The sequence below is a fragment of the Chlamydotis macqueenii genome, chromosome 1 (genome assembly GCF_036417535.1).
Source record: "Chlamydotis macqueenii isolate bChlMac1 chromosome 1, bChlMac1.mat, whole genome shotgun sequence".
NCBI lineage: Eukaryota > Metazoa > Chordata > Aves > Otidiformes > Otididae > Chlamydotis > Chlamydotis macqueenii.
The window spans coordinates 3,092,072-3,108,136 of NC_141556.1; the positions used below are offsets into that span (position 1 = coordinate 3,092,072).

Genomic DNA, 16,065 nt, shown 5'->3' on the forward strand with positions numbered 1-16,065 from the left:
GTCCTGCCTTCTTAGATAGAAAATCCACAACTGGGTCATAGTTGGCAGTGCAAACAGCAGTACTTCTTGATGTTTCTACCATTAGGCTTCTGCACTGCTCTGACTTCCAGTTAATTTTTGCGCTGCACCACGGGGCACATGTGTGTGTAATGTGGAGTAAAAGGGTGCTGATTTATTATTCTGCTATGTGATTTCTGCTTTTTCTACCAGCATCTTTTATTTCAGAAGGGCTCCCTTTGTGCTGGTTTTAAGTAGAGAGCTCAGAGACGAGAAAGGGAGGATTAGCAATTAAATACGCTCTGATGATGGCATGGTTGTGAAGGAGGGAGGAGGAAGGAATACTCCATAGTAATATACTTTTGTTTTCTTTTCTCTTTGCTTGTAGGACAAAATCTGCCAGGGAATTGATGTTTTGAAGACTCTAACAGCTTTTAATCCTCGTTTCCTTGGGAATACAAACCTTTCTAATCATGTCACCGGCCATGTGGAAATGGACTTGCCTGGTTTCTCACCTCCTGCTATCTACCACAGTGTCGCCTCATGGTAGGCAGCAGCCACTCCACCCAAAGAGGCCCTTCATTACTTTCACTGGAGACCAAGCAGAGGGGAACTTCAACCACTTGGTGGTTGATGAAAGAACTGGGCACATTTACTTGGGAGCTGTCAACAGGATCTACAAACTCTCCGGTGACCTTAAGGTCCTGGTGACCCACGAGACTGGTCCCGATGAAGATAATCCCAAGTGTTATCCTCCCAAGGTAGTCCAAACCTGCAACGAACCCTTGACGCTCACTAACAACATAAACAAAATGCTCCTCATAGACTACAAGGAGGATCGATTGATAGCCTGTGGGAGTCTTTACCAGGGCATCTGCAAGTTTTTGAGGCTGGATGACCTCTTCAAGCTGGGAGAGCCCTTCCACAAGAAGGAGCATTATCTCTCTGGGGTGAATGACAGTGGCTCTGTTTTTGGAGTTATTGTTTCTTACAGCAACATGGATGACAAGTTGTTCATTGCCACTGCCGTGGATGGCAAACCTGAGTATTTCCCCACTATTTCCAGCAGGAAGCTCACTAAGAACTCCGAGGCAGATGGGATGTTTGCATATGTCTTTCATGATGAGTTTGTGGCCTCTATGATCAAGATCCCCTCAGACACCTTTACCATCATCCCTGACTTTGATATCTACTACATCTATGGCTTCAGCAGTGGTAACTTTGTCTATTTCCTAACTCTGCAGCCTGAGATGATCTCACCACCTGGCTCCACCACGAAAGAGCAGGTTTATACCTCCAAGCTGGTCCGGCTTTGTAAGGAGGATACAGCCTTTAACTCCTATGTCGAGGTGCCCATTGGCTGTGAGAAGAATGGGGTGGAGTACCGGTTGCTACAGGCAGCCTACTTATCTAAGGCTGGAGCCATCTTAGCCAGGTCTTTGGGTGTTGGCCCTGAGGATGATATTCTCTTCACAGTCTTCTCCAAGGGGCAGAAAAGGAAGATGAAGTCCTTGGATGAGTCTGCTCTTTGCATCTTCGTCCTGAAAAAGATCAATGATCGTATCAAGGACAGACTGCAGTCCTGCTACAGGGGAGAGGGGACGTTAGATCTGGCCTGGCTCAAAGTCAAGGACATTCCCTGTAGCAGTGCGGTAAGTGAAGCCCCTAAGCACACAACCTAAACCTCCTCATGCGCTCACAGGTCTTAGAGCATGGCTCAATGAGCAGAGCAGGGACCAAGGAGCTGAGACTGCCTTGTCCCACTCCTGGCTCTGCCTCCAGCTCACCACACCACCTAATTTAACCAGTTCATGCCTCAGTTTGCTCATGAATGAGCTGAGGAAAGTATCATTTTCTGACCTCCCTAGGCATGCTATGTTTGCTGATGTACTAAGCCAAAGGCCCTTGAAGTCTTTAGGAGGAATTTGCCTGTTGTTTCTTCAGTTCGTTAGGGGTGGAATCAGATTTCCTTGTGCATTCTTGGCTCGAATCTAAACCAAAACAGGACCTAGATAATGTCAACGGCTTGTGCTGGTTTCTGTGTCTGCTGGTGTACTTTTATTTCCCTAGGCTGGAGTTGGAACAGGATTTGTTCAGGGAGCTTTGTGAAGCCAGGGCTTAATTTCTTCTAGGGCTGAGAAGCACTGGTCATTAACCATCAAAGTCCCTCATCTTCCGGTTTCCAGCCAGCTCTGCGTTGCCTGTGCGCTGAAAAATTAAGACCTGGCCACAGCTCAAGGATTAGATGCTGCAAGATTTAAGGGCAGGACTGTGGAAGAGGCTAGTCTACCTGACCTACAAATGGTCTAAGGAAATTGTCTTAGTCTATTCTGTCAGTTCGCTAGAGTGTCGTTGCAGAAATCTGCGTCATCCCCGACAGTATACGGCTGGCTTTGATACCACGCGCAGAAAACAGCATTACAGCCGGCACTGCACTCAGGCTGCTGTAGTAGTCGCCTCTCTGGGCTTTGATTTCCTTCCTTAATTAGCTCTTTCAAGTGAGAGGCAAGTTCAAGTCTCAGCAAAGGGAATATGGAGGAACACCAGAGCATTTTCCTGCCCCATAATCTCCAGGCAGAGCCGGGGCTCAGGATGTGGGATTGCTCTGGTTTTCCTTTGTACTCAAGCCTCCTTTGCTGGGGGATCCCTGCTGTTGTTCCTTTGCAGGACAAGGACGGACCAAGAGGAATGCAGACAGAAATTTCCGTGCAGGGAGGCTGATCCTGCCTTATCCTGCTCAAACTCCCCTTTACACCCATGCCCTCAGCATCATTGCGTGACCCTGCACTGCTCTCAGGCTCCACACCAAGCGTGTGGAAGGACAAGCCCTTCATTTTGGTTGGGATCTCTTCTGCCTAGACCTGCAAAGCTCCATGCAGAGTATTGCACAGGGAGAAAGGCTGTGCCCAAATCTGGCTTTGATTTTTTCATTTAGCCTCAAGGCCTCTGTGCATTCAAAGAGCTGCCTTTAGATTTAAGCTGGGAGCTTCCCACTGGAGTTACTTTCCTGGGCTGTTAAGCCTTTCCGTGCATTTGCAAATCTGCGCTGCTTGTGTTCCACACCAACACTTGTCATACTGGACCTCTCAAATCAGGGGCTTTGAAACCTGTCAGTCACCTGGCTTCTGTGGCTTTAGACAGGAGCAAAAAGGACAAGAGCTTTCTTGTATCCCTTGGGGTGAGTGCTGGACCAAGAAGACTGATATATCAGACTAAATTTGGAGGGACAGGACTGCAGAGGTTGGGGAGAGGAGAAGGAGCCAGGGACTGGGTGACACAGCGGGAAAAACTGTTAGAGCATATTTGTGACTGCATTTCTTCGCTGTGAATCAGAGATGCTAATGCTTCCCAGCTGGAGAAAGAGCCTGGAGACCCTTGAAGGAAAAACAGGAGTCTAAAAAGTGTAACTAAGTGGGCTGTCCTCTCTTTAAATGAGTCTACTTAGAGCTGCTGGCAAGCCCTGCCCGAGATCAGCTGTGCTGCCCGAGGGAAGAGGTATTAGTGACTTGGCTGCTGTAAGGGTTGCAGAGTCCAGCCGCTAAGCTTGGAAAATATTTGATGGTTGGTGAAGTATTTTGGAGCCTGGATATATGTCTGTGAGGGCCTCGTCCCCTTTGCTGATGTCCTGCTTGCCAGCTGTCTGCCAATGCTGCTGCTCTGCCTCTTAGCATGTGTCTTTGACACAGCTCTAAAACCAATTACAAAACCATCAGTGAGACTTTCCCTGGTTTTATGTGGATGTCAGATATTTCTCTGCTGGTGCAAGTAGAGGCTTAACCTGCCTGCCATTGGGGCTGGATCTAAACTTCAGCTCTGCTGCCCTGCCTACTGCGTTTGAAATCCTGCATGTGAATGGATACAGCTGATGTGCCTGGAAGTGAGCAGATGGGCATGGATGAACTGTGGGAAACTCTCACTAAACGTTGCAGGCAAACACTGTTATTAGATGTATTTCAGCCCTTCTTCGTGGTATTAACTGTAGGACCATGGATTATGGAGCTGGGCTCAATGCATTGTCCACCCATCTTGGTGCATGGTCTGGTCTGGCTTTTGGTAATAGGTATTTTTCTAGTAGGGCAATAACTGACTCAAAGAACACCCACACGTTAGGATACTTCTGTTTCTGCCTTGGTGTTATGCTTGCTCAAGGCTGCTTCAGGGCAAGACAAATGGTAGAACACTGGAACAGATTGGTAGAACACTGGAACAGGTTGGTAGAACACTGGAACAGGTTGCCCAGAGAGGTGGTGGATGCCCCATCCCTGGAAACGTTCAAGGCCAGGCTGGACGAGGCTCTGAATAACCTGACCTAGTCAGGGATGTCCCTGCTCCTTGCAGGGGGGTTGGATTAGATGACCTTTGAAGGTCCCTTCCAATCCAAACCATTCTATGATTCTATGATTCTAAATCTCTTGGGGATCATTCCCAGCACAGCCCTCCTAATCTGCAGTGTGTACACAAATAATTACAGGGATGTGGAGAAACAGTGCCACTTGGCCAGATCCATACAGTGCAGAGTCTGCAGCTTCTCTGGTCAGGCAGCTTGGCTGGTGCAGCTGGAGCTGGGAAAGCTGAGGTCAGGTAGGACCTGGCAGCAAGTGGAGCTGGATGCACTGTGTCTCACGGTCAATGTGCAGTGGGAGGCATTGGGTTTCCAGATGTTCTGCAGCGTTGGATGTCTTGCCCTGATCTGGCTTGCAAACCCAATGTGAAGGCAAAGGACTGAGACACAACTGTGTAACGAGCCTGTGCTTCTCTCGTGCCAACCGCGTGTGCACGCTGCCGATTTCAGCAGCTTGACAGAAGAATTTCCAGAACAGGAAATAGAAAAGACCAGAGATAATGGAAGATCCTCAGTGTTTATTCCTCCCTTGTCCCTGTGTTACAACTGTCCTACTGTTAATCTTCAGCACAAATCAGGAAAAAAAAAGGAAGGATTTTTATGTGTGGGCAGTTGATTTGCAGAGTGGTGATGTTCACTCGGGTGATGAATATCCAGGTAACACCTCTCTGGTTTTCCTCTCTGCAAATACATGATAATAGCTGATATTTAAACAGTACACTTGACCCCGAATGCTTAAAAATTCATATAATCAGAGAAAAATGAGGCTGGGAGGAAAAAAAAGAGTCTTATGAGGTCATCTGATTTGCCCTTCTGCCCTACTTATTACATTTCTGACAGATGTTTGTCTCACCTGTTCTTAACCTCCAGCGATGGAGATTCCTCTCTCTCCCTACATGATCTGTCTTTGCTGCTAGGAAATTCTCCCTCATATCTAACATAAATCTCCTTTCTTGATATTGAAGGCATTCCTACTTCTACAGCCACAGAGAGCACCTTCATCCCCTACCTAGCAAGAGCATCGTGTGTCACTGCGGTGCGACGTGGTGCATTGGGTTATGGAGCAGAGGGATCGAGGCTGTGTGGACATGCAGGGTGTTGGCAGAAGGAAGGACTGTTCTGGAGGGAAAACATTGGCTTCTTAAAACAGATAACAATCTTCATGTTGGATAAAGGAGGCTATGGTTTAAATATGCTTCATAAACTTTGTAACTGTTGATACAGTTGAGGAATGCTGAATTTATTTAAAAACTAAAAAGGCAGTCTGGGAGAAGGATGGAGATGTAAAATGGGACATTTCAGTACAGGACTTGATCACCGGGGGATTTGTTGATTTTCATTACTATGGGATAGGATTAACAACAGGTGCATTTTGAAGCCCAGGGACAGTTGCACTACTGGGATGCTCAGTAGTGGAGGCAGGGGAGCCTTTCTCTCTACTTTGGGGAGGAAGCAGGTGAACTGCTATGCAGGACATACAAGCATGGATGAAGAAGAGGAGGGTATCTGAGACTGACCCCAAAGCAGCATGAGGGTGTGGGGGCCTGCTGAGGAGATGCAAGAGGAATGAGGATCCTTGCTGGAGCTTTGGCTTGCAATGAGGTCCCAAACACGGTGTGTTGTTGGCACATGATCCTGTTGGCTGCCAGTTAGGAGCTGGTTGCAACCCAGGGCTGCTATCCTGGCAGGTCCTGGTCTCCTCCCCAGTCTGATCTGCCTCATGGCATCACCTGTCGCTCTGCAGCCTAACAGACTCCAGTCTCTGAAATGAAAAGGTGTCACCTCCATTGCTGTAGCTGTTACCGGATACACAGTGCAAATATCTGTCCAAGATAATCAAAGCGTCTGTCCCCAACTGTCGCTTGACTTCTGCCTTTTGCTGGTATTTTCTTTTCCTTTTGGCAGGAAATGGAGTTTGACTGTTTAAATTACTGTATTCAATCTCTTCCTGTTTTTCATGGCAGTGCTGTCACTTGGAGGAGAAAAGAAATGTTTTCGAAGCTGACCAGCCAACAAAAGGCCTTGTGTAAAGAGCTGGGCAATATTTTTCCAACGCTTTGCTAACAGAGAGCAGGCAAGGTGGGTGTTTGGGACTCGAGGCATCGCCTGACGAGCGTCTTGGCTGTAAAGGCTTCCTAGGCTTCTGATGCTTCAAGGCACACCTAAGTCAGTAACTCCCAAAAACATCTTTGTAGTTACCAGTGTTTAGATCCCCCAGAGTCCTGCATCTCACCCATACATCTGTCCCTTAATTAGACTCTCCTACTCCCTCCTGCTTTCCCTGAAACTCCCCTGCCCATCCTAGATGCTTGATGACTATCACTGCTGTACCCGTGGGGTTCAGCTGGACACAGGAGGAGGTTATGGAGGGTGTGTTTTTGGTTACTCCTTCCATGGATGGCTATCAGGCGTGTCTGGATGCCAGTTGGGTGCACAGGCACTTTGCTTTGGCAGCATGAGCACCTCAGCCCAGGATGAATGGTGCTTGGTCCTTGGTGCTGATCTATGTACTGTCTTCTGCTCCATGCCACCAGGTTAGGAAGGGCCATTCCTAGATCAGATGGTAGAAGGGCTTTGTGTATGGTATGGGACAGTCAATGTGACTCCTAGCAAGGTCACTTTTGGTGATGGAGTGGTCATGATTTTCCTATAAACAGCCTATTTAGTGATTTTCCTCTTCCTCCCAGGGCTTGCATTTGTCATCACTGGTGTTAACAGGACACAGGTCTTACAGGGGGCCTCTGAGACACCAAGACGGGAGCAGCATCACCCCTGTTTTACAGGAGGTGATGCTAAGGCACAGCAAAACACAACCTGCAGTGCTGTTGCAGCTCAGGGACTCCTGGCTTTTAGTGCTGTGCCCAATGCTCCCAGCTGTTGCAGGAAGAGGGAATATCATCCTTGCTATTGTGTTCCTCTCTAGCGTGGGGGATGGAAAAACAGTCATTCAGAAAGAAGGAGAAAGGCTAGAGCTGCTGGGAAGAAGGGGCATTTCAAGTTTAAAAGATCACTTTATCCACTAAAAAGAAGGATTTGTCATCTCTAGTTGTCATTTCCCCCATCATTTTCCCTTAAAAGGGAAAGATTGGAGTAAAAGGGAGTGTTAACTTTTTGCTTAGCTCTTGGGAAGAGGAATGCGTGGAAGGAGGCCCGTGCGGTGCTGCTGCTTTGACATTTTGCACGCACATTTCTCCCTGGCTGGGCTGGCCGGTACAGGAGCCTGCTGCTTTCCCAGGGGAATGACTCACAGTCACAGGAACGAGCTATCGGTTTCATTAGACCTCGTAGTGTCACCGCTTGCCAGTTGGGCTATCCTGAGTAAATCTCTGTGGGGGTCAATGCCACTGGTGCTTGCACAATAGAGCTTTTTGTTCATCTCTACTGGATAGACCATGCACAAGAGTTTTGCCTACAAGTCTTTACTCCAAATTACACAGGCTCATGTTTCTGCTCCAAAGGGCTCATGATCAGTCGAGGTCAGTTCTTGGTCAACTTTTAACAGTGCTTTCCTCTTCCTTCTCTGAAGATGCAAGCAAGAGCAGGAAGAAAAAAAAATTAAAAAAAAAAAGAGAAAAGACACAGTGCAAAAGCAGTAGCCTCAGAAATACGGTAATGCCTCTCTGGGAATGCTCACTGGAGACTGAGAGACGGAGCAAACAGACTTATTACTGCCAGATCTGTATTTGTATAATTGGTCATATCGGTTTGTGTTGGACGGGAGCGTGTGTGCATGTGTGCAGAGCGTGTTGTCGGAGGGAGTTGCTGAGCCCAGCAACTTTGATAAGAGGTGACAAGCGTCTGCTTGCTGATGCTGGGAGCTGGAGTGGATGGAGGCCTTGACTGGGGAGGCAACACAGACAAGAGGTAGGGCACTGGCTTAGGATTTCTGCAGCTGAGCTCTGTGATTTGCAAATCTCTCCCATGCACCTTCTCAGTCCTTGTTTCTCCATCTCCAGCAGACCTGACCGTCGTCTCCCTCGCAAAGCTGGCTGCGCTCCGGGGTGAAAGACACTTGATCGGAGAGAAATGTCATATTATCTTGTTGCATGAGGCAGCTCAGATGAAAGCAGAGCAGAGAGCTCTCTCCAGCTACATGGCTGGTATTTCTTGTGATTATTGTCAGTGGTGGAAGTGACCAGAGATGCCTGGGGCCACGCTCCTCAGGCTAATGGAGAGCAGCTGAGTTCAAATCTCCACTGCTCTGAGCAAGGTCCTGGCCCCTCTGTAACTGGAATTAGGAGAGTCTCCCCACCCCTTCCTCTGTGAGGTGACCAGACAAGATCATTAACTAATTAGCACTAATTCATTGATTAGCACGCCCAGTGTTCATGCTAGGGGCGTGATGGTTGGGGTCTAATGTAGTTGCAGGAATGAGACTCTCCTGGCTTTTCCATCGACGTATGTGCCCATGGCTGAAGAATGCTAGGTGGGCGCTGCAGGACTTCTCCAGCATCTGCATGAACTCTTTAGTTCAGCGTGGGTATAGCTGCTGGCAACATCCCAGTCCTCTGGGCATCCTGAAAAGCCCACCACTTACTCAGGCGGACATGCATATGCTAACCTAGGGAGAGCTCATTTGCAGGGGCCTCTCAGGCACTGCATGGGTTCATCTTGGCTTTTTCATCCCTGACCGTCCTTCCTCCCACTGCTACCTCTCTGCTTTCAGCCAGCGGGGATGAGGACACTTCCCTGCCTCTGTAAAGTGCTCTGCACTCCAGGCAGGAAAAAAAGTGGCTTTGGAGGCCCTGGGGAAGAGAAAAACAAAAACTCTTAAGCACCTACATCAACTGAAGCTTGCACTTAAGGGCTGTAACCTAAGGCCTAATTGCAGGGAGAGGATGATTGCATTTGAGGTATTAAGTACGTTCCTCAGTATTAAACACCTGTCCTTGAACGGATACTTCCAAATCAGTATGCATGCAGAAATAATGCTGGTGGTAATTAATTGCCTTCTTATCACAACCCCACCCCGCAACCCTCCTTCCAAAATCCTCATTGTTTGTCCTGGAGAAAAAAAACAACACAAAATTGTGCTTTGGAAACAGCCTCCTTCTCAAACCCATTTATTTACTTCCCAAGCATAAAGCAAGAGGAAACCCTGTGCCTTTAAGTGGCCGGGCGCCAAGCTTGGTGCTGTTCTCTCCCAGATCCTCACGTCTGGTTGACCCCGCTCACACAAAATGTTCATTGAGGATGGAGCAGGGCCCAAGGCTGCTGAGTCGCTGTTGTGTCTGAGATATTTCAGGCACAGCTCCCTTCCCCCCACATCAGTCCCATTTCTGGACCACATTGGCTCTGCCTGAGAAACTAACCGTCTCTCAGCATCAGCCCCAGGTGGTGGTGATCCCCAAGTAGATCCTTCTGTAGGTGATCAAGGTGCCAGCCTCTCCATCACTGCTTGTGCCGTTTGCCTGTGCTTGCCACATAGACAATTAGATTTGTTTCTGGGAACAGATCTTTGCTGCTTCCCCTGCCAGCAACCCAGGCTGTTTTCTTCTGTGGTTGAGCCCTGCGGTTGCCCGTGGCTCAGCCTTGCATTTTCGGAGGGCTCCATATGATCTCCTCACATTCTTTTCCATGCCGGGAGATCAGCTACTTTCGCAAACCTGACCTCATATTGCCTCTCCAGGAGGTCGCCTTGCAGGCCAAGGGGAGCGCTTATGCAACAGCCTTTTTTTTTTAAAAAAAAAACCAGCAAGCAAAACCCAGTCATCCTGGAAAAGCCAGAAGCAAAGCGATTCCAGCTCCCTGCCTGAATCCGATGCTATTTAAAGCACCTCTGGGCTGGTGGTAGCCCAGCGCGGGAGTTTGTACAATACCCGTTTTGTTGAGGAGGGGGTCGAGGGTATGCTGGATTCAGCATTGCTTTCTCATCCGAATCCTGCACAGACCCTTTCTCACTTGCCCGATGCAAGTGGGTAGCTGTCGGGATGAAAACTGGTGCAGAGTCTGTCTTAGTACTGGAAGAATCAGCTAAGATGTTTTCCCTCTGGGAACAATCTGATGCACGTGTCTGTATTTATTTTATATTCCAGCACAGACATAACATATGAGTTCCTCCCAATAGCACATTTTGCTATTCATATTGCATGGAAACATGAGTCTCCAGTATACCTGGTAGGATTAGTACAGTTGTTGGAAGTGTCCACCATGAAGACTGGCCAGTGTGAAGCTGGAGATGAGAAAGACCTTTGTCCCTACAGAGAGATGTCCAAGTCTCATCTGACCATATTTCTGCTTCAAACTGGCGTCTGCATGGCTGTACTAGTGTTGGATATGGTTTTGCTGTAAGTTTGCTTGCGAGGAAGTTTATTAGCACTGGCCCAGTCGTTGGGTAACCTGACAACAGCTTTGAGATGAAAGGTGGTGTTTGCAAGAGCCAGCGTGGACCTGGGTAGGTAGATATGTACAAGTTCAGGACGGAGCCAGGGACCTGTGTGTCCTGAATGCTTCTACTTCCACATCATTCTTCTCTTCAGCTCTGCTTTGTTGCACAGATAAATGTGCAACATTTTCCCCAGAAAGTGGAGGAATGTGGCCTCACTGTACTTGCTGAAGTGCAGACCTTTGTTGCATCTTTCTCCTGCAGATTCCTACACAATAGGTAGGACCTAACATCTTCCCCGTGCCGCTAGCACCCGGTTGCTTAAATTTGGGAGTTAGTAAACATTGCAGCCCCAATGTTTTCTGCGTTATGGTCCATATTCTCATAATATTTGAAATATTTAAAGAAATGCTTGAAATGCAGGAAAGGCAAGACACCCAAATGTGTGTGCAACTGAATGGTAGCATCTCATAAAGACAGACACCTCTGCTTCCTCCATGCAGTACTGGAGCTGGAATAGCTCATGGAGCATGTGGGTGACATTAGATCAGTAGGAACAACATTGTATTTTCACTGTCTCAATGTCATTACCCCGTTGTTGTCTGTGTTCCAAAATATAATAGGATTTGTTCAGCTGGTTTATCCTGTAAACAAGCGATATTAGCCAGGCGCGTGTTTAGACACAGAGAAAGAGTTGGAGAGGTACAGTGAGGGAGCGTGCAGAAGCGAATAATAAAAATTTACTCCTCCTAATGAGGGAATGACCCAGCACTTATCAATGGGCTGGGGCTATTGGTCGGGATCCCGCGCCAAGGAACGCAGGGCTGTAATTGTAATGGTGTCCCTGCTTCCGAGGGCCGGTGGCAGCCTTCCACTTGCAGGGTTGTGCTTTCAGATGCAGGAGCAGTTTGAGCTTAATGGCTTGAGTGAATTTATACCCGGCTGACACGAGCGCTCTGAATTCCTCAAGTACCGAGATCTGCACAGATAGAGGCAGCAAGTGGGAGATTTTTCTTTTCAGGGCTCGAGTGCTTTGGTTCGTTGTTTAAACTGATAACCAGGCTGCTTTAAATTTGTTTTTCGTGAGGTGATAGAACCGGGTGCGACTCGGTTCTCCCTGATACGGATGCACAGCCCTGGAGCTCAGCACGACTCTCCGTTATTTGGTGGGCAAGCTGGGGCCTCTCGTACCCAGCCGAGCTCCCTCAATTTCCCCATGCTGAAAAGCAACAGCACATACATGTTGTTCATTACAACACTTAGCTTACCTTCGCAGGATCGCAGTGAGGCTTAATTAATGCTTTTAAGCGGCTCTGGGATCTCCGGGCAAAGGTGTTGCTTGCATGCAAAGCAAGATTGTTGTTTAATTTATATAGCGCTGTTGGTGTGCGCGGCACTTTGCAGCCCAAAATGATAATTTTGTCTGTGTAACAAAATAATAATTATAGTAATTGTGATTCAATGGAGAATCTCTGGTGGTGCTGGCGTAGGGGAGGCAGCTGGACTCTATCCGGCAAGGTGCTGATGTGCGTCACTGGAATAGGAATGAGGGGTGCCTGGCAGCTGCCAGAAATGCTCCAGAAAAGCTGGTTTAACCATTTTGCTGCCAGCAAGTATTGGGAGATAATGGGCCGGGCATGTTGTCTGTGAAAGGAAGGACAGGTCAGAAGGGAAGGCTCCTACGCTCTACAACGGTGCACGTAACAAATGGCAATGATATTGTTGTGGAGACCTTAGAAGGGCCCTGCGGTGTGGCTGTTGTGTCCGTCTGGTGAAGATGGGTGTAAGACTTTGTTATTTGTGGAAGGGATCATCTCTTCGTTAGGCGTCTCTATTGGACAGACATGCCTGAGAGAAACCCGTGTTATGGCAAGGATGCTCAGGATTATAGGGCACAGCTGCCAGAGGATAGAGCTCCATTCTCTTCTACACCTCTTTCATCAGCTGATGTCTTACAGGAATTTGTCATATAGACAACCTTTGGCCGATCGTGGAAACACAACATCTTTTAGGATAAAATGCAGCAGCTGCTGAGCACTTCTCTCAAAGGTGTCATTCTGCCTACGCAGAAAACCCTTTTCACCCAAGATTTTCTCTCTCTGGGACTCTTACAGTCCATCTCAGCTACAGCAGCACCAGAGGAAGTCAGTGCTACTGCGTTTCAGGTGTGTAACACAGCTTTTCTGCCGGAATATGAAGAGCTCTAGTAGCTTATTTGATCAATACTTCACTTTTGAAAAATCCCTAAATGCTTATTTACCTAATAGACCATGGTGGTTTCAAAGGCAGAGTCTCCACACTTAATAATCTATTTTTTGAGGGGGTGTAAAATATTTTAAGTGAATTTTTTAAAGCTCATGGAAAGCACTGAGCAGAGAACGACTGAGATCATATTCCTCTCTTTATCCTTCAGTGCCTCATCTGTATGATCCTCCAGTCTCAGAGCCAGGAGGGAGAAGTTTATGGGACTGTAGAAGAACTCAGCTTCCTTTTACAGTCACACTAGATGCTTTTCAGGTCCAATCCATCCTTCTTGTTTGTAGGTACAGCTGTCACCTGTGAGGGGATGAACTTTGGTGACCACACACCTCAGGGATCTGATTTTCACCCCAGCTGCATGGCTTGGTGTGCTAATGCTGAGATTTGGAATCGTAATGCCGCAGATTTTTTTTTTTTGAGGGAGTGGAAATGATGCATGCAAAAGAGAGATTTGGCTGACACAGCAATGGTGTTTGGGATGTGGGATGTGAAGACCTCCATAAATGGGAGTGTTTGTACTATCTCAGTCTGAGAGTCTGCATTGCTGCTGGAGGTACTGTCCCTTTTCCCTGCCTGCATCAGACTCTTGGAGTCTAACCCAGGGACTTGAAATATCACTTAAGTTACAATACCCAAACACAGGGAGTGTAAATATCCCACTGAGTGTTCCTCCTGGCAGACTCTTGGAGGTGAAGTTGACATAGGAGCTGAAGGATACGGTGAAGCTGGTATCAGTACACCATCTGCCAGCAATGTGGACTCCTTAACCTGCTGCTGTTTTAGGCTGGATCCTTGATTTCGTCTTCACTTGTAGGAGTGTTTTCTATGCAAGTGACCAAGAAGCAAGTATGTTGTTTTGCTGAAGGCGGTATTGCACACTTGATATCTGTGACATGCTTCTCTGGATAGTCACTCTTGGACTTTCCTTCATGGGGCCAAAACCCACTTCTCTCTCATAGCCTGCTGCTGCATCCAGAGCAGAAATGATGTTGCTGACCAGTCCCATGCCAGTGGTAAGGCAACGTGCATAGCAAAATTGGGAACAAGAGCTGGAGAACAAGCCATGGGCTGAAAAGCATTTGCAGTTGCTACTCGCTAGCTCTGTGGCTGTAACACAGAGTCAGCAGACCCCGAAAGCTGTGGTCTGCATCTGCAGGGTCTGCAAGAGGAAATAAGAAAAGCAAACTTACTGCCAATATTCCTTAAATTTGGTAATATTGGGGTCTAGAAAGTTTTTAGGTGTTCACTAACAGGTGTACATTGTACTCATCTTTCGGCATATTAATTATTCAGAAAGTCGGGACTTAGAGGATGCTAAATTTATAACAATGATTACCTCTTACTAGAAACCAACCAACTCTGCTGAGTAAAAGTCCTGAAGACTAAAGAAACCTGTTGGACTCTGTAAGAAAGGCAGCCTCCTCCTCAGGAAATTGCAAATTTTACGACGTGGAGGTACATGGTATGGACTTATGGGAAGCCTTACCCTCACAGTATAGCAGGGACATAAATGCAGGCATAAAAAGTCTGTACTACGTTAAGATTCTGCAGCACTCTGGAAACTTGACACCAGCCCTTGAACTGATGCTTAAACTACAGACCTAAAAACCGAACTCCTATACCAGTTCTAGTCAATTTGAGAAACTTTCCCCTCCTGTTCTTGAGTTTCTGAATTGTATTTGAATGAAAATCTCTTAGTGTAGTGGGTACAATTTTCCTGAAATTGGTAAAGTTACTGTAACTGCACTGTCATTTGTATATGGTGACATGTAATTGCATGGTAACCATTGCTGTGGTTGCACAAGTGAAAAGCAACGTGCAATTATAATGTATTTCCAAATGCTGCCTCTTTATCCAGCCTCCATTATATCACAGAGCACCCTGGGGAAATGATACTGGATATTTTTGTATGTCATTAGACTGCAGTCTAATCGCTGAAGAGTTGGTGATCTATGCTATCTTTGGTTGGTGGTCCAGGGTTCCCATCTTTTTGTCCGCAAAATTTCCCCATGGCTTTGAATTGCAGATGACAAAGGTCTACAGCCGTTGATGCTCACTGGGCAAGCCCGCAGCCTTTTCCTGACCCACTGTCAGGAATGGATGTGATGTGGAGGGCAGTAACAGGCATCAAATTATGTGAATGACGTGGCATGAGGTGAAAGTCAGAGAGGCCATCTCCATCCTGCACTAGGACCTCATGGCTAGACACAAGCAACGGGCTGAAATGTGATGGTCCTATTGAAGTTCACAGCACAGATTGTGGGGAGAAGGCCAGATGAACCAAAGTCCACTGGTCTCAGAGGATTCAGAAGAGAGACTCAGAGGCAGCATGTCCAGAAGCAGAGATACTCCAGGAGGTCAGAGGCAGAGCCAGTCCAGCTTGAGGAAGGCAAGGTACTAATGCCAAGGGCAGGACAAACCAGCATCTGACCAGAAGTTCACCAAGCAGTGAAGCCCATGCTGATACCATCAAGAGGACGTGCACAGGCAAACAGGAGAAGCGCAAGCCTTGGGTACCATCCTGCTGCTGTTGGAGTTCAAAGACCTGTGGGAGACGGTTTCCATCATTTGCAGTCCTGTTTGATGGGGATTTAAGGTTCATGCCTGCACCAGGTGATCTAGACCCTAAATTTCCTAGCTTGTATCTCTTCAGTTACCGTGAAGTTCCTGGGGACAGATTTTCCTAGGCCTTCCACCTCTCTAGTTTATTAAATATCCTATTGAGTAGGATACATGCCCACCCTCACCCTCACTCAGTCCTTACCATCAGGAAGGAAAGATCTTGCAGTCAGGTGATGGAAAAGACCTTGGATATCTCCTTGCAAGGTCTCAAACACATAGTACCGTAGATTTCTTATTGCTCTTGGCTCCCTGGTCCTGCTGGCAGCACAGACAGCCATAATGTATGCGTTCCCTCCATCGTCTGGTGTAGCCAAGCCTGAGATAAGAAGAATGAGAAGCCAAGTACCTGCCACCGTATGAAGACAGGGCTGTTAGGCATTAGCTGTAAATCAAAGGCGAGACTTGGCCGTTGGGACAGCCTTTATCCCCAGTGAGTCTGTGGAATTGCTTTGGAGCCTGCTGAGATATCTGGAAAAAGGCCCCCGTGTTTTGATTGGGGAGGAAGATTTTGCTGGAGTGA

At 47.5% G+C, this 16,065-nt stretch overlaps 1 protein-coding gene across 1 annotated transcript in view; it reads left to right on the forward strand.

Annotated features, from left to right (window-relative positions):
- Nucleotides 1-470: 470 nt before the first annotated feature.
- Nucleotides 471-16,065, forward strand: part of PLXNA4 (plexin A4) — a 414,876-nt gene continuing 399,281 nt past the window's right edge. The window contains exon 1 of the mRNA XM_086744556.1: nucleotides 471-1,649. Coding sequence (XP_086600682.1) covers nucleotides 471-1,649 — 1,179 coding nt within the window. The remainder of the gene's footprint in view (nucleotides 1,650-16,065) is intronic.